Source organism: Talpa europaea (genome assembly GCF_964194135.1).
Source record: "Talpa europaea genome assembly, chromosome: 10".
In the NCBI taxonomy this organism is placed as follows: Eukaryota; Metazoa; Chordata; class Mammalia; order Eulipotyphla; family Talpidae; genus Talpa; species Talpa europaea.
In genome coordinates, this window is record NC_140077.1 from 37,351,309 (window position 1) to 37,374,399 (window position 23,091).

At 48.9% G+C, this 23,091-nt stretch overlaps 1 protein-coding gene across 3 annotated transcripts in view; it reads left to right on the forward strand.

Moving 5' to 3' along the window:
- The window catches only part of DLG5 (discs large MAGUK scaffold protein 5), a gene marked incomplete at both ends in the record, with an annotated part of 107,185 nt that overhangs the window by 60,671 nt on the left and 23,423 nt on the right, over positions 1-23,091 (forward strand). For all 3 annotated transcript variants that reach the window (XM_084246124.1, XM_084246125.1, XM_084246126.1), the window contains 9 exons: positions 8,093-8,352; positions 9,967-10,279; positions 15,032-15,216; positions 16,415-16,540; positions 19,694-19,826; positions 20,276-20,403; positions 21,329-21,504; positions 21,838-21,941; positions 22,945-23,037. In XM_084246124.1, the coding sequence (XP_084102250.1) occupies positions 8,093-8,352; positions 9,967-10,279; positions 15,032-15,216; positions 16,415-16,540; positions 19,694-19,826; positions 20,276-20,403; positions 21,329-21,504; positions 21,838-21,941; positions 22,945-23,037 (1,518 nt within the window). The remainder of the gene's footprint in view (positions 1-8,092; positions 8,353-9,966; positions 10,280-15,031; positions 15,217-16,414; positions 16,541-19,693; positions 19,827-20,275; positions 20,404-21,328; positions 21,505-21,837; positions 21,942-22,944; positions 23,038-23,091) is intronic.

The following is a 23,091-nucleotide window of genomic DNA, read 5'->3' on the forward strand; positions in this document are numbered from 1 at the left end:
TCAGGACAGAGCTTCTCTCCCATGCCCCCCATCTTATTCTCCCCACCCCTCTATCCGATTCCTTGTTCTCCTTTTTCTATAACTATGAGCTGGGGTGGGGGGTAGTTTATCAACAATGGTCATTGAGTTTCCCTTAGGTGCCACCTTAGGACTTCTGGTGGGGGGAGGGCACCTGCTCTGCCTGCCAGGCAGCCACCATCACCAGGGCTAGGGTGGGTACTGGGCTATGAAAAGCCCAAACCTTGGGTCTGCCAGCAGCAGAGGAAGCAGGAATGGGGAGGGGGCCCTCAGGTTTCCTCCCCACCGGGCTTGAGGGCAAAGGTTGACTTCCCCAGACAAAGCTGGTTTTGTTGCCTGGTTCCTCCCACACCTTGTTAACTTGAAGAGCCCTTGCCCAGTAAATGGGGCTGTTTGACTTGCATGTTTGCTTGAGGGATTTGTGGGGCTCCCCATCCCTCTGCATGATTTCTCTCCCAGGAAATGAAGCGGGCCTGGCTGGGAGGGGCTCTGCAGGCCAGGGGCCTTGCCTCTCTTCCAAGACAACAGCAGGCAGGTGGGTTTCTGTGCTTGTGTGCGTGCCTGTGTGGGGTCTCAGCCTGGCTGCTCCATCTCTGGAATCCAGAATGTGCTATCTGGATTTTTCTGGAGTTTGTCAAAAATGACCAAGAGATCCTAGCAGAGATTGCTGATCTTTGATTGGGGGAGTGACATAGAGGGTGTTGTGGGTCTTCTTTCTTCCCTATAATAACGTATAGTCTTTGGTTAAAAAAAGAAAAAAAAAACTTAAACACTAGTGAGGTCACCCACCCCACCTCAGCCCCATTGTCACCCCTAGAGTTGATTAACCTCTCTGAACCCACTTGGGATGTGTTTTTGTACCCATTATCTATGTCATATTAACACAGTTTCTTTTTTTAATATATAAAATTGTGTTTTTCATTGAGGTAGCATTGTTTCCCACACTGTGATTTAGGGGTACAGGTTCACACTCTCCAGACGTATGTTACCACACCCACCACCAAAGCACCAGTAATCCTCTACAACATTATCTGATACCTACCTATTTTTCATTCTTACCTTACTATATATCATGGGTCTGCTTGTATTTTCTCTTATTTTGGCATAGTCATTCATACTTCATTTGTCAGTAGTTTATTAATTCCTTTCTCTCTGTGTTGAGAGTCTTGGTTAACTCTGCACTTTCCTATGATAAATACATTTCTTGGCACGCTTTCGGATGTCCTGTATCCCTGTGTGCGTAGTTTCTAAAGCTTGATTTTTAGAGGTGAATTTCAGGGTATAGAGCAATGCTTTCCTTTTTTGTAGGTTCTTTCAATTTATTTGGGAGATTTTTTTTTTTAAAGATTTATTTATTTATACATACAAGAATTGGGGTACAGGCCAGAGGTGTGGGAGTGAGAGGATTCACTAGAGATAGAGTGGGGAACAGAACAGGCAGACTGACTGAAATACACTGCTGAGGGGAGCAGCGGGTGAGTCAGGAGAGGTCTGCTGCGCCATGTGGGCAGCTCCCTGGTGGGGGATTGAACTCATGCTGCAGTGGTTGCGGATTGCTTCATAGGTTGCGCCTTAACCCCTTGCGCCACCAGGGAGGCCCTATTTGGGAGATTTTTAAAGCCTCAAAAGACTTCTCTCTTCCTTCCACTCTTTATATACAGCTTTTTTTGTTGTTGTTGAGTCATGATATTTGACTTCTTTTTCTAGGTATCTCAGAATAATGCCCTTTCATGAGCCTGGTGGAAGAAGGCAGGAAGGGGTTTCTTAGTCTCTGCAGGACTTGCCTCACTGAGAAGCCCAGTGCCGAGTAGGGATGGGAGGCCTCCCAGTGGGAGCAGATTGTGGCCACCTTGCCCTGAGGATGGGACCAGACCCTCATGTTTTGCTTCCCCTGGATCATTTTCAGCTCCTCCTCACATGCAGGAGGTGAGCACATCACCTCTAAAGACTGCAGCCTGCTCAAGACTAGAAGTCAACTACTTTTCTCATTGTGGAAATCTGGGCCAAGTTCAAATACTCTCTCTCTCACTCAGACTTCTTTAACCTTACTTGGAAGCCAAGCATTTGCCTGTTGGGTATGCATGCATGCGCCCAGCCTGTGAGGAACTATCTGAGAACATAATCTTTTCCTGATAGAAGGACACATTCTAGACTCACAGCTAGTACAGTCTTCACTTCTCTGGAGCTGTGTGTGGTGTGTTTCTTCCGAATTTCTTCAGAGGCTACTAATTACCTTGCACAGTGTCACTGAGTCCTGCATGTGGAGCAGAGTTGGGGGTGCTGGGGCTGTGAACCTCTTTGGATGTCTCGTCACAGTGCTTTGGGCAAGGGATGTATCTGCATGACCCCAGGCTGGAATGAGAATAGTGGCTAGAAGTGGAGAAAGGTGGATTTCAGCACATAGGAAAGTGAGCAGTTCTTACAGTTTTCCCCTGGGGACTGGGTAGCGTTGTGGTCAAAACAGTACCTGGTCTTCGCCAGCTGCCCCCAGGGCCCCTCTGACTCCAGATACCACCACGAATGGTGTGAGCATCTGGAGTGAACATCCGGAAGCATCCGTGGGTCTGCTCTGGGATTTTCCCCAACTGACCCTGTCTTGCTGGGAACTTGTTACCCACTCTGACTGTCGGATTAATTCGCCCAGAATTGTCCCTTTATTGTCATGTAGTGCCCATCTTAGGTCCTCACAGTTAGGGCATTTTGGATGAAGAAAGGCCAAGTCATGGTGTAAAGACAGGTTCTGCTGGGCCAACGACCACAAGGAGGTCTTTGTGTCCTTTCAAGACCACCTTTAAAATTGGCGTCTTACTGACGTTTGCGAGGCTGGCCAACAGTAGCAGTGCATTTGGCTGGCTTACTGTGGAGGCCACCTTGTGGGAGGCTGAGGAATGGCAGCAGTGCCTTTTTTCTGCTGTAAACCCGACTCAACTCCTTTGGAGCCAGTGGTGTTCTCACCTGGCTTAGGTGTGCGTAGAGAGTAAAACATTCAAAATGATTTTTACTTGGAATTTTTGAGGTACTGCCCACAAATTAGGCAATCTAGTCTCGAAGCTGGCCCTTTTCCAGATGTGAGCGCAAGGCCTTGATTGACGGAGAAGTCAGGAGAGCTCTTATTGATTTTGTGCCTCTGAGGAAGCTCTTCCTTCTTGTGGGACGTCCTTGGGCCTCCCAGTGGTGGGCACTGCATTAGGTGATGCTCCTGTGTCCTCACCCTCATGGATTCAGGTGTCCTCAGTTTCTGTCCTGTACTCAAGCACCCAATTCTGATTTGTCTAGTCATTTATAGAAAAATAATTACATTTGTGGTCTCAAGATAGAGTGGAAAACATTTTTCAAAACAACCCCAAACATAAAAGAAATGATTGATAGATTTTACCAAATTAAAATATGAAAGTTTAGTATAACAAGACCTTGAAAGAACATTTCAGGGCCTCCCCTGGTGGCACAGCGGTTGAGCGCTGGGTTGCGAGGCTGTTTGATCCCCGGCCACTGGCGAGGGTCCCACAAAAAAAAAAAAAAAAGAACATTTCAAAGTCACATATAAATATAAGTGAGAAAATTATAGTACTTGGAATTTAAAAATAAGTCCTGGGGTGGGGGAAGGGGAAGTCAGTCGTAGAAAAGAAAATGTGTACAATCAATAACCAGAAGGAGAGTTATTCTCTTTCTAGTAATTGGTAATGCAAGTTTAAAAATATCTCTTTGTCCACAATGTTAACAACACTAAAAAAATCTGCTTCACAATTGCCAAGAGGTAGAAAGAAATGGTGTTCTTTGAAGAATGAATGGGTAGACAAAATGAGCTATGCACACAAAACAGAATATTTTCATCCTTAGAAAGGAAGGAAATTCTTTCACATACTGCAACATAGATGAACCTTCAGGACATTATGCTAAAGGAAAAAGATATTTAGGGTCTACTGAACCTCTAGGCTCCTAGGCAACAACTTGAACAGAAAGTTCAAGGGTAGTTGCCAGTGGCTTGGGGGAGGGAGGAAGAATTGTTTCAGTTTTGCAAGATGAAAAGGTTCTAGAGATCTGAGGCACAGCAATCTCAATACACCTAACAGCAATGAAACATACACTTAAAAATGTTTAAAATGGTTAAGGCAGTTTTTGTGCATTTTAGCTTTGGAGAGCAATTGTCCTAACACTTAACCACTCTGCTTCGAGGGATTCACCCTAGATAAAAATCTCAAGAGTTGTGGGAGAGGAGATATGTGCAGCAGTGTTCGCAGCAGTGTTATTAATAATAGTAAAAAGGGCCTCCCTGGTGGTTCAAGGGGTTAAGCGTCAGCAGTATGAAGCTATCTGAAACTACTGCAGCACGAGTTCAATCCCCGGCCAGGGAGGTGACCCACATGGTGCGGCAGACCTCTCCTGTCTCGCCTGCTGCTCCCCTCAGCAGTGTATTTCAGTCAGTAATCTGCCTGTTCTGTTCCCCACTCTGTCTCTGGTGAGTCCTCTCACCTCCTGCACCTCTGGGCTGTACCCCAGTTCAGCATAAATAAATAAATAAATCTTTTAAATAAAATAATAGCAACAAATGGAGACAGTGTAAATGTCCATCTTGGAAGAATAAATGATGTGCTTATACTACTGTGTTGCTGGACTAAAGCTCAAAAGCAGCATTAACTGAAAAGCAGCACACATGTACCATTAGCAAATTGTAGAAATACATAATTAGTACAACACTGTGCATGGCGATGGTTAGCAAGGAATTTAGGAGAGTGATTAATTATGAAGGGGTACAGGACATGAGGAGAGTGTGCTGGGGCCTCTAGCAACACCTGTACTGTTTTGTTTCTTTGGAGAGCAATTTGAAACATGGGACTGTTAAGGGGCAGGGAGAGGAGCACCCCAGAACCCCAAACCTGTCTAAATATGTTCTGCCATCTGCTGCATCAAGACAAATATACTCTATTAGGGAAGACTTTTAATGGAAAGGAACTTTAATACAATTAATGTATAATACAGAAAAGGGGAAGAATAAAGTCTCCAAATCAAGCACCCAAAGTTACCTGTCCCCTGGTGGGTAAATGCCCAGCCAAACATGGTTGGTTCCAGGTGGAGCTGAAAACCTGCCACAAGCCTACGGCATCTTCCTCTGGGGACCCACAGAAAAGGGTCAGAAGCAACCACACAAGTCTGGGAGGAAAAAAGCAAAATCAAAATTAAGATAAACGCTGCCATTATTAACCAACCCATGACTCTCACCCACGTCTGTTTCAACCAGTCCAAGATCAAGAGGCAACTGCAGCTTCTTCATGTCTCTCTACTCCATGTGTCTCCACCAGGTCTCCTCCTTGCTCTCCATCCTGCATCCTTCCTTCTCCCTGTCTCCTCTCCAGCTTCTCCTCCCTGTTCAGCTCCACCCTCCCTTGGGTGTGACAGGGAACCTGGAACCTCCCATTTTCCAGGGGCCCACCCTATTACAGAACAAGATATTTCAATTAGAGCTAGGTGGTGGATACTTTAATGTTTCTTTTACTATATATTTTTTTGTACCTTTGGAAGCTAGTCCATTGTTGCTGTTGTTTTTGAAAAATCTTAAATGTTAGGTTGGGGCTCAGTGATTTCTTGGACTGTTTCTCCAGGGTGGTCCTGATCAACAATGAAGCACCTTTACGAAACAGTGAACACTTTAACTGCCGGAGGAACCTGTGCCCAGTTTTCTAAAATGAATTTTGTGTTTTGGTGTCCTTGTAAGATTTCCATTGAAGGAAAGAGTTTTGCTTTAAAACTAAGGAAACCAAAGAAAGAAAAAAAGAAAAAGTTGAAAAGCCCCAGAATGAGTTGATTTCTGAGATTTCCCTCTTTTTTTTTTTTTTAAAGGTTTATTTATTTATGTATACAAAACTGGGGTGTAAGCCAGAGGTGGTGGAGGGGGTGGTGGGAGGATTCACCAGAGACAGAGCGGAGAACAGAACAGGCAGAATGACTGAAATAAACTGCAGAGGGGAGAAGCGGGCGAGACAGGAGAGGTCTTTTGCGCCATGTGGGTTGCTTTATGGCTGGCTGGGGATCGAACTTGTGCTGCAAAGGCTGCGGAGTGCTTCATAGTGCTGTGCTTAACCCCATGCGCCACCAGGGAGGCCCAGAGATTCCCCTCTTCTCCAGAGCCTGCAGTAAGTAGTAGGTCTTAAAGGAATTAACTCCTTGCTTATGATTTTTTTTTCCCCCTAAAGATTTATTTATTTATTTATTTGTTTGTTGGTTTGTTTTTATTTATACAAGCACTGGGTACAGTCAGAAGCGCGGGAGGGTGAGAGAATTCACCAGAGCCAGAGCGGGGAGCAGAGCAGGCAGAAGGACCGAAGTACACTGCTGAGGGGAGCAGCGGGCGGCAGGAGAGGTCTGCGCGCCATGTGGGACCCTCCTCCGGTGGCCGGGGAGCAGCCAGGGATCAAACTGGCGCTGCAGAGGCTGCGGGCAGCTTCGCAACCCAGCGCTCAACCGCTGCGCCACCCGGGAGGACCCTTGTTTATGATTTTTATATTGGTGTTTCTTTTGCATTTTGGGTTAATCGTATTTACTCTCTCCAGAGGGAATATTCAGTCCCAGGTTCTGGTTCTCTAAGCTGCAAAGATCTGATAACTGGTTTTCTGCTGAATAAGTCTGGTGGTTCCTAGACTGTCTGGGCTGGGATAGCTAAGCCAGCTTTTCTGGGTTAGCCCTATCTTTTGAGGAATAAGGAAATTGAAATCCAGAGATGGTGGAATGGAGTGACTTGCATCTCTTGGGGTGCTTAGCTGAAGTTGACAGGTCCCTGACAACTCATCCAGTTTTTATTGTCTGGGATAGCACCCCCGTGCTCAAGGTGAACTTTAGTAGCTGTAATTCAGAGTAGCATGCTTTCTCTTAGGCACAGTCTCTGCGGGATAATGCCTACTTCCCCATCTGTCTTGTGAGCCCACTCCTTCTAGTTCTCTGGGCTCCAGCCATTCTGACCTGATCTTCTCTTTGTTTGGTGGCTCCTGCCTCAGGGCTTTTGCACTTGCTTTCCCCTCTGCCAGGACTGCTCCAGGCTATTCATGTTCATTCCCATCCAAGCCCAGGTATTATCCTATCTCACAACTTTATACTCTGCTGCTCAAAAATACTTCTCCAGTCCATTATCCTATTTTATTTTATTTTTCCTGATAGCCTGTGTTAGACTCTTAAGTTGGTTATTTGATCTGTCTTATCTATTTCCCTACCTATGTCTGTTCATCTGTGTCTTTGTTTCCTGCCGTCTGGATAAAATGACCACAACCCCCAGTCCTTATGAGTCCATCCAGCATCACCAGTATCTAGAATAGTACAGACCCTCTAGCTACTTGTGTTGTGGGCCTTTGGCACATCCCCAGGTTTGATGATTTACTCATGAGGCTTAGCATGTAATCATACTCATGACTGAAATGTACCACAGTGGGAGGACACCGAATCGGCCAAGAAAAGGGGCAGGGTGAATGGAACCAGGTCCAGAGAAAACCAGGCGTAAATTTCCAAGAGCATTTCTGCTGTGGAGTCACACAGGACAGGCTTGGTTTCCCAGCTTTGAATCATGACAATGTGTATGGAGTTTTGTCTGCCCTCAGGTCCCCTGTGCCCTGTTTTTATAGGGGCCACCCTCTGCTGAAGGCAGGAAAATTAACAGTTTCCCAGAATAAAGCAGTTGTTCACCTTAAGCTACACTGTTCACCTTAAGCTACCATGTACGATCCAGCCTCTGGGAGCCCCTGTTGTCACTTGGGGAAAGTTTTAGATCAGTGTTTATCATTTTATCCCTGTTTACCATTCATGATCCCAGATGGCAGCCCAGGGTCAGCTTGCAAGCAGGCCTTTCTAAGGATAGAAATCTCAGGCCTGCTACAGTAACTGCTCTGCACATGCCTTGTAAATGAACCAATCCAAATGAATGGACCCAGTGTGACTGCAGGGCCTGCAGAACTGGACTGAGATTGCTAAAGGCCAGAGGGTGTGGCCTCCCCGCCCTCCTGAGCAGTCCTGCTCCCCCACAGACAGCTGCAGGGTGTGTCTGTCCTCCTTCCCTCCCTCAACCCCTTGGTAAGTGCCATTCTCTGGTTCTCAGGTGCTGAAGCACAACGGTTCCTCAGAGATTCTTAATAAGCTGTACGACACGGCCCTGGACAAACTGGAGGTGGTTAAGAAGGACTACGACGCTCTGCGGAAGAGGTACAGTGAGAAGGTCGCCATCCACAACTCGGACCTGAGCCGTCTGGAGCAGCTGGAGGAAGAGAACCAGCGCCTGCTGAAGCAGACGGAGATGCTGACCCAGCAGAGGGACACGGCCATCCACCTCCAGCACCAGTGCGCTGTCTCCCTGAGGAGGTAGGACCGGGTAGGAGTGGGCGAGGCAGGAGGGAGCAGAGTCCTGTAGTGCTCTAGGGGACTCACCGGAGGGCACAGGGACCTTGGCGGGGCCACTCTCCTTTGTGGGCCGGGGCTGATTGAGGCTCCCAGCCACTTCCCAGGGAGAGAAACAGCACAAGCTGGTGTCATTTTTCAATCAAAAAATACTTCAGGAAACATTTTCTTGACACTTGGGAAATTGTGCTGCTTTCTTTTTTTTTTTTTTTTCACTTTTTATTTTTATTTTTTTTTATAATAAATTTTATTTTTTTATTCCTCATACAATTGCAACCCCCTTATTTTGACCCCAATCCCTCCCCTCCCGCCCCCTACCCCCCATGTGCTGCTTTCTTTTATGGGAACAAATTCGGTGTGTCCTGACCATCCTGCTTCTTAGGTCTCCCCACAAGCCTCTCCCCTGTGTCCATCACTGACTTGTCAACTGGAAAGTTCACAATCTTAAGCATTGTTTCTCCTAAAATTTCATTTTTTATTAAGACATGATCTGTGGTGATATGACCCCTGCCCTCAGTGTTTCATAAGGTAGATTCCTATGGAACTCCAGCTCCCCAGAGCATTCCACCAGTTTCATAGGAAATATCTTTTCTGGATATAAGCAGGTTTGGGATATAAGCAGGACTCTCAGGGCCTTTGCGGTGGTACTGTTGCCTAGACTCCCCGAGAGCAGGACACAGGATGAGGCATTTCCCTGCGTGTGATCGGAGAGCCCTCAATTGTTGACTGGAACTCTGTGCAGGGCTGGTGTTGTAGGACCACACCTTTATTTATTTATTTATTTTTTAAAAGATTTATTTACTTATGCATACAAGAGCTGGGATATAGTCCAGAGATGCGGGGGGGGTGAGAGGATTCTCCAGTGACAGAGTGGGGAACAGAACAGGCAGACTGACTGAAATACACTGCTGAGGGGAGCAACGGGCAAGACAGGAGAGGTCTGCTGTGCCATGTGGGTTGCTCCCTGGACGGCGGGGGGATTGAACTCGTGCTGCAGAGGCTGTGGATTGCATCATAGTGAGGTGCTTAACCCCTTGCGCCACCAGGGAGGCCCATGTAGGTCCACACCTTTATAAGCCTGTTCTCAGGCTACTGGCTGCTGTGAGCAGGGTGGGCTGTGTGGGTGGTGCCGCCTGGCCCGGCAGGACTGAGCTGTGCTCTCCAGCTTCCCTATGACTTTGGGCCAGTCGCCTGTGTCTTACACACACCCCTTGTCGTCTGTGTCTTTAAGTGAAGGAGGTGGTCAGGCTAGCTAATTGTTAAGGCCACTTTTATCTCTCACATGCTGTCATTCTAGGATGGTTTTGTTTATATATTTTTAAAAGAGTGCTCTTGGCTGTGGAAGAAACACTGTTGTTCCTAGTGGAGCACAGGGCATGAAGTCCTCAGTTCAACTTCTGGTATTTGCAAAAGGCTGAGAAAAATTCCAGGTCCAGGGGCACTGGTGCTCCGTGACTTTTCTCTCTTGGGGGTGTGGAGAATGACCTAACTCGAAACTTCATGCTTGACTGTCCGGCACACGGAGCTGACCGGGCAGGTCCCCACCCCCCATGTCCTGGCTGCCTTTTTTTCCCTTAGGGTTGAGGCAATCCACCATGAGCTGAACAAGGCCACTGCCCAGAACAAGGACCTGCAGTGGGAGATGGAGCTGCTGCAGTCGGAGCTGGCTGAGCTGAGGGGCTTGCAGGAGAAAACCACCAAAGAGTCGGAGAAGTACAAGGAGGAGCGGGACGCAGTGTACAGGGAGTACAAGCTCATCATGAGCGAGCGCGACCAGGTCATCTCTGAGCTGGACAAACTGCAGACCGAGGTAGAGCTGGCTGAGTCGAAGCTTAAGAGCAGCACTTCCGAGAAGAAGGCGGCCAGTGAGGAGATGGAGGCACTGCGGCAGGTAGGGGCTGTACCCCTGACTTTCCAGCCTGTGGGAAAGTGGGGACAGAGGGAGGATGGGCTGCACAGCAACCGGAGTCCTGGGCCGGACTCCAAGCTGCCTGGGTTACAGGACACAGCCCTGGTCACTGCTGAGCCCACATTCAGTGCTCAGCCCCCTCTGGGCCTCAGTGGATTCAGGAAGAGGTCCAGCCACGGTCCTGAACATCCAGAGCTTACAGTGTAGGCCGTAAGATGACATATGCACATTCAGACCTGGGGCTCAGTGATTGTAGACCTGTCTTATGTTGAAAGTCAGCAGATAGCTCAAGGATTTGCCCATGAAGAAGTAAGATTCCAAGGCCAAGTTCCCAAAGGTATAGATACACACCTTTGGCCTTGTGAATTTGGAAGAACATCCTGAGGGACTCTTTTCCCCAAGCTGCTTGCTTTGGAGTTTGCTCTTTATTTATTTATTTTAAAAAGATTTATTTATTTATGCATACAAGAACTGGGGTACAGGCCAGAGGTACGGGGGTGAGAGGAGTCACCAGAGACAGAGTGGGGAACAGAACAGGCAGATTGACTGAAACACACTGCTGAGGGGAACAGTGGGAGAGACAGGAGAGGTCTGCTGTGCTATGTGGGTTTCTCCCTGGCCGGGGATTGAACTTGTGCTGCAGTGGCTGCGGATTGCCTCATAGGTTATGTCTTAATCCCTTGTGCCACCAGGGAGGCCTGAGAGTTTGCTCTTTAAAGGGGCAATCTAAACGCCTGCTGAGATGTTATGGTAGGTTGAACCCAAGGCCCTTCTGAAACCTTGCTCCCTGGAGGTCATGCCTCCAGTCAGGAGGTTGGGGTTCAGCAGCATGAGGATGGGGCCACTCAGCTTGATTCTGGAGTGATCAGTGTGGGTTCTGTTATCCTTCCTACCTGTCCAGCTCAGGCTCATCACTGACACTCTCCTTCCCCAAGTCCAGGTGTGCCCTGCTGGGGCCCCTATGTGAGATTTCCCTTCCTATCCCATCAGTCAGTGTTGGGCTCCGTATGGAGCTGCCAAATTTGATGAGAACAGACCTTTCCCCACTGAAATAATTCTCTGTGCATACCTTCTCATTCTCATTCTCCTTTTTTTTTTTTTTTTCCCCAGATCAGATTGTAGGCTTTAAAATTGGTCAGTGAGAATTGAAAAGCAAGATGTTAAACATCAGGCAAATAGGCAGGGGATGGCATGCATTGGGCTGCTGTTGCCAAGCCCTCTGGACTGAGCACAAGGCAGGCTGATGCCCTGGGGGGTGGCCACGCCTGTGAGTCCCTCCATGGACACTGGTGTGCCCTTATGCTGTGGCACTGGTAGGAGCCGTGGGGAATGCAAGGGACATGGCCCAGCTCTTGGAGAGTGGACCTCCTCAGTCATGTGACTTACCTTTCCAAGCCTGTTTTTCATCTATGAAATGTAAATAATAGCATCTGTCTCACAGGGTGGTTGTGATGATCAAATATTTAATATCAAAAACACATTTATTTATTTATTTTTTTTAAAGATTTATTTATTTATTTATACAAGCACTGGGTACAGTCAGAAGCGCGGGAGGGTGAGAGAATTCACCAGAGCCAGAGCGGGGAGCAGAGCAGACAGAGGGACCGAGGTACACTGCTGAGGGGAGCAGCGGGCGGCAGGAGAGGTCTGCGCGCCATGTGGGACCCTCCTCCGGTGGCCGGGGAGCAGCCGGGGATTGAACTGGCTGCAGAGGCTGCGGGCAGCTTCGCAACCCAGCGCTCAACTGCTGCGCCACCGGGGAGGCCCCCGAAAACACATTTAGAGTCGTGCCTGCCCCATGCAGCACGGGCACGACTTGAATCTTTGTTATTAAGATGATGATTATGTCCATCTAAGGTTACTAATCTGTTAGGATTAGTATGAACCCTATGAAATTGTTTTTCTGTGCAAAAAAGGGCCAAATAATCACAATTTCATGCAAAAGGGGTGAGACCTCTTTAGATCATCATTGTGAAAAGTATTTACTTGATGACATTTTTCAGAGACTAGGATGAAGGAATTTTTAATAAGCAAAGATAATGCATTAGAATGGTAACTGTCCTGGAAAAATCATCAGCTCATTTCCACATCCTGGTATCTGAGATCCTAATTGTTAGGGACAGTGTTAACAATTAAGGAAAACAAGAGGAAGAGGGAGATTTTGAAAATGACTGTCTTGGTAAGTAAACCAAAAAGTTGAGAAATGTCAAGCACATAGAAGGTGAGCCTGTGAGAGGGTTTGGCCCACTTGGGGAGTTTTTGGGATAATGGAGGTTAACTGTGCTCTTTGTAGGATTGTAGGAAGCATAGAGGTGTGTGAAGAACCCCGTGTCTCTGGGGCCTGTCACCTGGCTCACAGCACTCATGCGTGCCTTTCAGCCTGGAGCCCAGGCCTTCGAAGGGGGCATTGGCTGGGTGTCAAGTCTGCCTGTCAGCTGAGGCAGGAATCTTTTCTAGGCACTGTTCCAGTCCGCAGGCAGGAGAGAACCTCCATCCTACCCCAGCAGCTTCTAGAGCAGAATCCCCTATTCCTTCTCTGCTGTGTCTGCCTTTGCAGACAAGATCGCACCACACCAGCACAGAGTGGCGTGGGCCATCCTGGTTCTGTGGTGACCCTGGGCATTGAACCCACTCTTCCCAGGGCCTTTTCATGGAGGACTCAGCTGAGGTGACCTCCAGCCAGTCTAGCTTCCCAACCTCAGGATCATTCTGCTTCCTCCAGGGACTGTTTTTTTTTTTTTTGTGTGTGTGTGTTTCTGACAAACTGTGCCTCTCCTGCACTCTGCCCTTCTCTCTGTTTCTCCTTTCTTTACCCCCTTCCTTCTCTTTGCATTCTTCTTTTGTAACCCCTTCTTCAGAGTGGGTTGTGAGACAGAGAGGACCACTGGCAGCATTGAGGGGTCCAGGGGACTGTAAGGGTCTTTGCCTCATTTGGGTCGTGGGTCATGAGTCGTGGGTCGGCTGTGCCCTTTCTCTCGAGTCCCACCTCCCAGAGTGGGCATGTCCACTGGCATGTCCATCAGAAGGACGGAGCCATCTCAGCGGGGGGGCATCTCCAACTTCCAATACTGTTTGAATAGCTAAGTGTGGTGGACAGAGAGGCACAGCATGTGAGGGGGGACGTCTGTTGAAGGTAGATGCTCAGGCAAAGAAGCAGTAGGGCCTTTCAAGAAATTAGAGGGCGATGCTACCCAAATGCTAGACAGTTGGTCAGGGAGCACAGCCCATCCCTGGGATTCTCCAGGGGGCGCTGGGGGTCCTGCTGGGGGCTGAGTTGCAGTCCTTGTGCCTGAAGTCTGGACCAGGTAATTGTCGCTTGTGTTTCTCAGCAGGAAGCAGTCTTTGGTGGTGAATTCATTTTGGAGCCCAACAATGACAGGGCCCAGGAAGAAGGAACAGGAGATGGAGGAGGGGGTGGGAGCTTCCAATTCCCCAGTGCTGCATCCCTGCTGAGATGATTTTCTAGGGTCGAATGGAAGGACCTTGCAATGAAACGCTATGTTCCCATGCTTAAAATATAAACTTGTATTAGTGTATTACAAAACACTCAGTAAAATGTAAACTGCAAACATGCAGTTGTTAAACCTATTACTTATAATAAATTCTTGATAGAATACTCTAAAAAACTTAATTATTTAAAAAAAAAGCAAGACAAACAAATAGCATTGTGTAGAAAGAAGGGGAAAAAGTCAAAAAACTGCTGTGATTTGAAATGATCTTGGGAGACACGGGGTCTGAGCAGGTGTCGCTCTGCCTCTCCCCAATCACGGCATATTTAGCGCATAGATATTTTTTCATCTCCTTCTGACCCTGTTTGAGTGTTTGAGTCTTGGAGAGTACTTTAGAAGCTGATTCCAAGAGTTTTCCTCTGTCTCCCCATTCCTGGTTTCTTTTTGAGACCTTTTTGCAGCAGAGGCTGTACCTCTAAGTCTGGTGAGTAAGCCTGACCATGCCTGTTTATCTTGCTTATTGTTGGCAGAGGTGGAGTTTCCTGGTGCAGAGACACCAGCGTCTGTTTCTCTCACCTCTTCTTCACTTGTTCAGAGAAGCTTTGAGCTAGGGTAGGAGTTTCTACTGTGTTTTCTAAGGATTGTAGAATCACAGAAGGGAAGGGGCTTTCTGCTCCTTCTAGGAGTTTGCTTTAAAATTTTAATGGAGCATAGAATTCTTTCAGAAGATGTCATGATGCAAATGCTTCAGGTTTCAGTGTATCAAATGAACTGAGAGACACAGGACTTTACCAGCAAAAATTCTAGTGCTTTCGAGATTTAAAAATAATGCAGTGTGCCAAGAGTGTAAGATCCAGTATTGCAGATGCATAGGGCAGGATGATATCAAGTCCAGTGTCTGCACCCTTCCCTGCCTTGGGCTTCATCCTTGCAGTTCCTCATGCTTATTGTAAGGTATCAACCAAGTTCGTGGCAGGGCAGAACCTGAACAAAGCATGCCAGGGAGACATTCCACCTAGCCACTGACATCCGTGGCTGAGGGGGGACTGGGGCTTGGGTCCAGGCTTTTGTTGGGGGGCCCTTTCAAAGCCATTCTGGATGTCTGGAATGACTGTGGGCATGTAGTCACTGTGGTGCAGGTGCGGCGGGGCTGGGTTGGGTCTGGCTAGGTTCCCAGTGTTTCCCAGCTCCCCAGAGCTCTCCCGCAGCCCCTGCACCAGTCAGAGGAACTTCTAGACCAGAAGGCCCGTCACCTCCTTCTCTACTTGCCTCTTACCCCCACCAGATCAAAGACACAGTGACAATGGATGCTGGGAGAGCCAACAAGGAGGCTGAAATGCTTCGAAAGCAGTGCAAGACTCTGTGCCAGGAGCTGAAGGAAGCCCTCCAGGAGGCGGATGTGGCCAAGTGCCGGCGGGACTGGGCGTTCCAGGAACGGGACAAAATTGTAGCAGAGCGGGACAGCATCCGGTATGCAGTGCCCGGGACTAGCACTGTCTCAGACACCCCACGATGCACTGGGTCTGTGGGAGGGTCCGAATCATTTGCCACATGTCCACATAAGGTGGGGGTGAGCTTTATAGCCTCGCCTCATAGTCTTAGAATTTTCCATGATGTTTCCACTTCCCATTTCAGGTCATCTGGGAATGTAAATCTATTCAAGTGAGACCACAGTGAACTGGCATTTTCTTTTGTGACTTCCCATAAAACAGACATAGCAGGAATGCATTGCTTCTGCTGGGATTCTTTGGTGCCTACTATGTGTCAGCATCTTAGATCCCTTGAATAAGGAGGCACTAGGAGAAAAACAGCCTTTGAGGCTCCCAGGCATGTGTGATACCATGCTTTGGGTGCTTTGGGGTCCCAGGCAGCTTCATCCTACGGGATAGAGGAGGAAGAAGATTCATGATCGAGTTCAAGGACTTAGAGCTGTGATTGGGCCATGCAGGGCACTGGGGGAAATGGGTGGAGCAGTCTCCCTGGAAAGTCTAATATCTGAGCTAGGTCTTGAAGCACAAGTGGGATTTTGCAGAACAAGAGGGGCACAGGCACTGGGTTTCAGGGAGCATCATGAGCACAGGTATGGGTGTGCTGAGGGCAGGGCACTTGGGGCACTAAAGAGGGGTCAAGATTTCTGAGGGCAGGTGGTTAGGGAAAGGGAAACTGGAAGGACAGACTTGATCCTTGGATGGGGTAGACCCAGGCGAGGCCGTGATGATGGCTAGTAAGGACTTGGTCACTGAGAGTTTCTGAAAGATCCCCCTGGCCTTTTGGAGGAGAGACTGGTCTTCAGTAGAGCCGGTGAGGAGATGAGCGACAGCCACACTTGGAGTGGCGAGACTGCTGATGGACTGCAGCTAGGGGTCAGTGCAGGGGAAAGGAGAGGCCGTTCATTGGATGAACATGGCCAGGAGGCCCTGATAGAGGGGAGGCTTTGTGGGTGCTCCCTGTTTGTGTCCTCTCTGACCCTCTGTGCAGGTTTCTCCATAGTATGGTCCTGAGCTGGACTCTGATCCAGGTGTGGGGTTGGCCTGGATGGTCTTACCATCAGATTCTCTAGTATTCCTGGGCATCTGGGGGCACGGCGGATACCTAGGTGTTTGGTACTGGGGACTGTGAGTCCTCTGTCCCCTGTCCCTCATGAAGACCTTGTCCTTGCCCCCATCAGGACGCTCTGTGACAACCTGAGGCGCGAGCGGGACCGGGCTGTGAGCGAGCTGGCCGAGGCCCTGCGCAGCCTGGATGACACTCGGAAACAGAAGAACGACATCAGCCGGGAACTCAAGGAGCTCAAGTACGCTGGGTGGGCGCGCTGGGAGTGCAGTGCCCCCTCTATCCCGGGGGAAGCAGCCCCATGTTCAGGCCTGGCCATGGCTCCTACATTCTGCCTTCCTTTGTCAATGTTGAATGGGCCCGAAGGCCTCCCTCTGAGTTCATTAGAAACTTTTAAGCCAGCACAGAAGACATCAGTGGCCCTTTTGAGAGCATGTGGAGGTGGGCAGGCCTGTGAGCAAAGGCCCTTAAGAAGGAAGGTCCCTGTTCCTAGGTGGTCCACTTGGGGGCAGGCAAGCATGTATTGTCCACCCACTCATTCCCTCCCTTTCTTGTTCATTCATTCATTCACCAACAAGGATTTAGTGAGCCCTTTTTCTGTTTGGGCCTCTGTGAGAGGCACTGGGGATGCTCCTGGACAAGCAAACCCAGAAAACACACAGGAGACACACCAGTGTAGCTCTACCAGAGAGATGAGTATGTGCACAGACAATGATGGCAGATCAGCACGTTGAAGACACTGGTGATCTCCGCTCAGCAAGCTGTTGCATTGGCGTTGCTTGCAAGAGATGGCTTGGGGTGTCAGGCAATTTCCCCTTGGTTACAGTGTGTCGTTTAAGACCTGGCAGCCATTAGTACTGGATTGAAAATGCAAAGATCAAAGTTTAGAAGGAAATTGGCAAAGCCATCGCGATGTTCTGTCCATGTTCTGGAACAAGCTGAGAGGCAGTCACACTCTTTATCTTCACTGAAACTTCCTAAGCAGGTGGAGAGGAAAAAGGGCAGTGGGAAGCTCATGATCATGAGTGTGCAAGCCTTGCACACTTGAGTGACCGAGAGAGTGATAGCTTCCCCATCCTCCCTATTCAAAGCATCTAACCTGAGACATGCAGCTTAAATTCTAAAATAAAAAAAGCAGTGCTTGAGTGCACTGAAGAAAGTCTTGGTGGTTCAGAGGTAAAGCAGCAGACTCTCTCCAAGGGCACACCTTGGGTCTGGCAAGTAATGTAATCAAATTAAGGGGAAGTCTAGATCCTCAGGGACTTAAATATGGGAGGTTTTGCATTTTATTTATTTACTTATTTTTAAAAGATTTTATTTATTTTCATACAAGAGCTGGGGTACAGGCCAGAGGTGCGGGAGGGTGAGAGGATTCACCAGAGACAGAGCAGGGAGTAGAACAGGCAGACAACAGATATACACTGCTGAGGGGAGCAGCGGGCATGACAGGAGAGGTCTGCCGCGCCATGTGGGATTCTTGCCAGTTGTGGGATTCTTGCCAGGCTGCAGACAGCTTCACAGTGCTGCGCTCAACCCACTGCGCCACCAGGGAGGCCCAGGTTCTGCATTTTAATTGAGGAATTCCCTGGAAATTCTAAGAAAGGCCATGTTCCATTAGTTTATTAGCACATTTGTGCTTGTACCTACTCTGCTAAGTTCTGAATGAGTGGGATGCTGGTGAGGAAGCTCATGCAGCTGCTCAGGAAGCTCTCACTCTACAGAAGGAACAGACATGCCCTGTGGGAGAGACAATAGTGCAGTGAGGTTACGGGCAAAGCTTCAGGGGTGGGTGGGGCTCCGGTTGTGTCCAGGGGATGGGGCTTGGGTGGACCTCTGTCCTGGAGGCCAGTGAGAGCACAGCCCAACAAAGGTGTGGGCCTGGGAGGTGTCCTCTTGAGCAGGGAACAAAAATAGGTCAGTGTGTGCCAGGAACCAGCGGGCAGTGCTGGTGAGTTGTAAATATCCGGACCCAGGCTTTAGGAAGAAGAGTGTTCTGTGCAAGTCCCTGGGGGAAATTACAGGGTTTCTGAGTCTTTCTTCATCCTCATAATTGTGTCTTTTCTTTTTTTTTTTTAAAGATTTATTTATTTATTTATTTATTTGTACAAGCACTGGGTACAGTCAGAAGCGTGGGAGGGTGAGAGAATTCACCAGAGCCAGAGCGGGGAGCAGAGCAGGCAGAAGGACCGAAGTACACTGCTGAGGGGATTAGCGGGCGGCAGGAGAGGTCTGCGCGCCATGTGGGACCCTCGCCGGTGGCCGGGGATCGAACCGGTGTTGCAGAGACTGCGGGCAGCTTCGCAACCCAGCGCTCAACCGCTGCGCCACCAGAGGAGGCCCATCATAATTGTGTCTTACTGAGAGCTAAAGTTTTTTAATTTTTTTTAATTTTTTAAAAAAAGATGTATTTATTTATTTATACAAGCACTGGGTACAGTCAGAAGCATGGGAGGGTGAGAGAATTCACCAGAGCCAGAGCAGGGAGCAGAGCAGGCAGAAGGACCAAAATACACTGCTGAGGGGAGCAGCAGGCGTGGCAGGAGAGGTCTGTCCCGCCATGTGGGACCCTTGCCAGAGGCCAGGGACCAAACCTGTGCTGCAGAGACTGCGGGCAGCTTCGCAGCCCAGTGCTCAACCACTGCGCCACCCGGGGAGGCTCAGTTTTTTATTTTAATTAAGTTCAATTTTATTTTTTTTTAACTTTTAGTTGATTGTGCCATTTTTAAGAACCCTTAACTTAGTCCTAGATCTCTAAGACTTTCTTTATTTACTTCCTAAAAGTTTAATGATTTTATGTTTTGTTTTTAAATCTGTGATACATTTTGGATTAACTTTTATGTAAGGTAGGAGTTTAAGGTCAAGATTTATTGTTTGATGTGGCTGTCCAGTTGTTCCATCACTGTTGAAGTCTGTCCTGTTGAAATACTACTGCAACTTTTGTTCTTTAGGGGACCATTTCTGGGTCAGTTCCCTTTATCTGTGTGTCCATCTCCTGACAATTCCAGTCTTGATTACTCTAGCTATATAATGTCTTTAAAATAGAGTCATTTTGAAAATTGTTTTAGCTATTCTAATTCCCTTGCCTTTCCACATATACTTAAGGATAGTTTTATCTGTGTCTGCAAAAAGTCTTGCTGACATGTCAGTAGGGATTCCATTAATCCCCTAGATAAATTTGGGTAAATTTTCTGAGTCCTTAAAAAAAAAATCACACTGTAAAAACCCACTAACTCTCAAGAGTCCTTGACCTGACCCTTTGTATTTCTTGGGAAGCTGGTAAGAAGTATTCAGGGAAAGAAGCCCCAGTTAGGTTCCATGAGTGGTCCAAGCTATGATTTGGGTGGGATGTCTCCCTCCCACAGGGCTGTTGCCATGGCTCCCTCTCTATCCACAGAGAGCAGATGGAATCCCATTTGGAAAAGGAGGCCCGGTTCCGGCAGCTGATGGCCCACAGCTCCCACGACTCGGCCATTGACACTGATTCCATGGAATGGGAAACAGAGGTGGTAGAGTTTGAAAGAGAGACGGTGAGCTGGCATCATGTCTTCTTCTCTGCTCTTGTCAACAGGAAGAGCTACTAGTGGGGGACAGGGTGCTCTCTGCAGTGTTCCCACTGTCATGGCTGCTAGTTTGTGGCACAGCTTTCCCATCTGGAGTGCAGATGCACCCTTTCCCTGCACTTGTCCAGGCTGAGTTGTGGCAGGTTGGTCCTCTCTGTCCTCCCCAGTGGTGAACAGGAGCAATGTGCCAGGTGGTGATGCTGGTGGGACTGTGCGTCTGCAGTTGTGGTGGGCGGTGGGGGGCTCAGGGGAATGGGGCACACAGATAACAGTTTTATCCTGGGGACTCAGAGCCCCTTCAGTCACAATGAAGGGAGATTCTCCACCACGTTGCAGTGAGTGGCCTGCGGTTTAAGATACAAAAACTTTTCCTCCTGGCTTTGTCAAATGCGCTTCTGCTGCTGCTGTTTTGACAGGAGGATATTGACTTGAAGGCACTTGGGTTTGATATGGCGGAAGGTGTGAATGAGCCTTGTTTGCCGGGGGACTGCGGCATATTTGTCACTAAAGTGGACAAAGGAAGCATTGCTGATGGCCGCTTACGGTAAGAGCGGAGGAGACCCAGGCCCTGGAAGGAAGGTGGGATCCTTGACCCAGGGGCGAGGACTTGGAGAACCAGGTGGCAGTTAAGAATGTCCCCCAACCTCTAAGGAACCCAGAGTGTCTGAAACCTGCAGGATTGACTGTTGCATCTGCCTCAGTCTGATTTTTCTCTAGTCACCGGATGCTGCATTCTGCTTCTCTAGGAAAGGACCCAGGTGGTATGTGAGAGAGCCTAGGACAATCATTGCATGCGCATTCTGTAAACTAGTTTTTATTTAAAAAGATTTATTTATTTATGTGGTACAAGCCAGAGGCGTGGGGAGGTGAGAGGATTCACCAGAGAGAGAGGGGGGAATAGAACAGGCAGACTGACCGAAATACACTGCTGAGGGGAGCAGTGGGTGAGATAGGAGAGGTCTGCTGCGCCATGTGGGTTGCTCTCTGGCTGGCTGGGGATCGAACTCATGCTGCAGAGGCTGCGGATTGCTTCATAGTGCGGTCCTTAACCCCTTGCGCCACCAGGGAGGCCCATCATTCTATAAACTAGTAATGACAATACAGTAATGAAAAGCTTCTTAGTGCTTACTATTTGCCAGGGTCTGATTTCAGCACCTTCTGTAATTAATTCATTAATCTTTATAATCCTTTGAGGTGTGTGCTATTATTGCCCCTGTATTACAGATGAGGACTCTGAGGCACAGGGGAGTGAGGTCACCTAGCTAGCAAGTGGTAGACCCGGGATTTGAATCTAGGTGATTTAGAGCCAAAATCAGCAAGTTTATCTGCTCCCCCTCCCAGAGGAGGCCCTGTGCGTGCGTGCGTGCATGCACTGCATTCTGTCATTCTTCCCTGAACGGTGGTGGCAGGGAATTGCCTGCTGGTCCCAGGGCCTGTGTGGACACTGAACTGCTTGTGCCCCTCCTCAGGGTCAATGACTGGCTGCTGAGAATCAACGATGTGGACCTCATCAACAAGGACAAGAAGCAGGCCCTCAGGGCCCTCCTCACAGGGGAGGGGGCCATCAACATGGTTGTGCGGCGGAGGAAGTCGCTGGGCGGGAAGGTGGTTACACCACTACACATCAACCTGAGTGGACAGAAAGGTAGTGGCCGCAGAAGTGGGCAGAGTGTCCCTTTCTTGTGCCAGGGAGATGGATGTGTGTGTTTCAGGCTACCTCTTTTCCAGGTGTGAGGTGCAGGTGCCATTTCAGCCCTGCCCACGGGTCTGGCTTGCCCTGGTGTGAGTGCTTGATTCACCAGATGTGAGCTTGGCCCTGGGTGGTCTGATCCGTGTGGGTGCCGGGATGGGCAGGCCGAGGTCCACCAGCATTCCTTTTTATAATTTATTTCACAAAGTGGAGGTGGGATGCCCGCTGGGCCCCACACCTGGCCAGGGTGGTCACCGGGACCACCTGTGGTCTGCCCTATGTTCACAGACAGTGGAATCAGTCTGGAGAATGGCGTATACGCTGCTGCCGTGGTGCCTGGAAGTCCTGCCGCCAAAGAGGGGTCTCTCGCTGTGGGAGACAGGATTGTCGCGGTGAGTCTCCAGGATGAGCCAGGGCCCCTGTCCTGCAGACAGACTGCTTTTGGGTCTGAACAAGGTGTAATGAACAGAGATATAGTCACCTTATTCTTGGGGATTATTCCTGGTGAACATTTAAGTGTGAATTTCCCCCCCTAGTGGTATGTTTCTATTCACTCTAAAAAATTAGGAATTAGAAAGATAGTACAAGGGGCTGTTGGCTCCCCCTACTGGTTACATCTTAGAATCGTAATAACAGAACCAGGCCATGGACATGAGTACACGGTGTGTGTGCATTTGGTTCTGTATCATTTTGTCATGTTACCGCCACCACAGTCAAGACACAGACTTTTCCACCACTGCAGAGCTCTCCCTCGTGTCACTCCGACACACACCCATACCCATTCATAACCCTTGACAACTCATTTCTTCTCCTCCACCTCCACAGTTTTATTATTTCGAGATTGTTATGTAATTACACATAGGCAGAACATGACTTTTTAAGATTGGCTTTTTCACTCCAATGTGCTGAGATCTCCATCCTGTGTCATCTGTAGTGACAGTGTGCTCCTCCTTGTGGCTGGGTAGGAAGCAGTCCACGGTATGGGTACATCCCTGTCAAGCCAGTCACCTGCTCCACATGCACTTTTGTAAAAGTTTGGAACATACAAAGGCCTCTCATACCATGATCTCTCTCTCTCAGTCTCTTGTACCCGGGAGTAGAAAGGCTCATCTCCCACTTGTGCCTGAAGGACTCCTGAGTCGTGGCCCAGCATCATGTAGTAGGAAGTGGCAATGCTGGGCTGTTTCACCGGGGCCATCGGTGTTCTGGGCCCAGAATGATTGAAGGCTGTGTGCTGTACCTCTGCCTCAGGAACCACTTAACTGGACTCCTTGGGTCTTACTGGGAAAGGGCTGTCTCTCCTTTGCCAGCTCTGGATGTGGGTACCTATAGAACCAGGCCCTGTGTTCAGCATGGGCTGGCAGTGGGCCTGACAGGCTCTCCGTTTGCCCCTAGATTAACGGGATAGCTCTGGACAACAAGTCTTTGAATGAGTGTGAATCTCTGTTGCGTAGTTGCCAGGACTCCCTGACTCTTTCTCTCCTGAAGGTAAGGACTCCCACTCTGCATCAGCTCTGCCTTCCTGCGGGGCAGGCACAACCT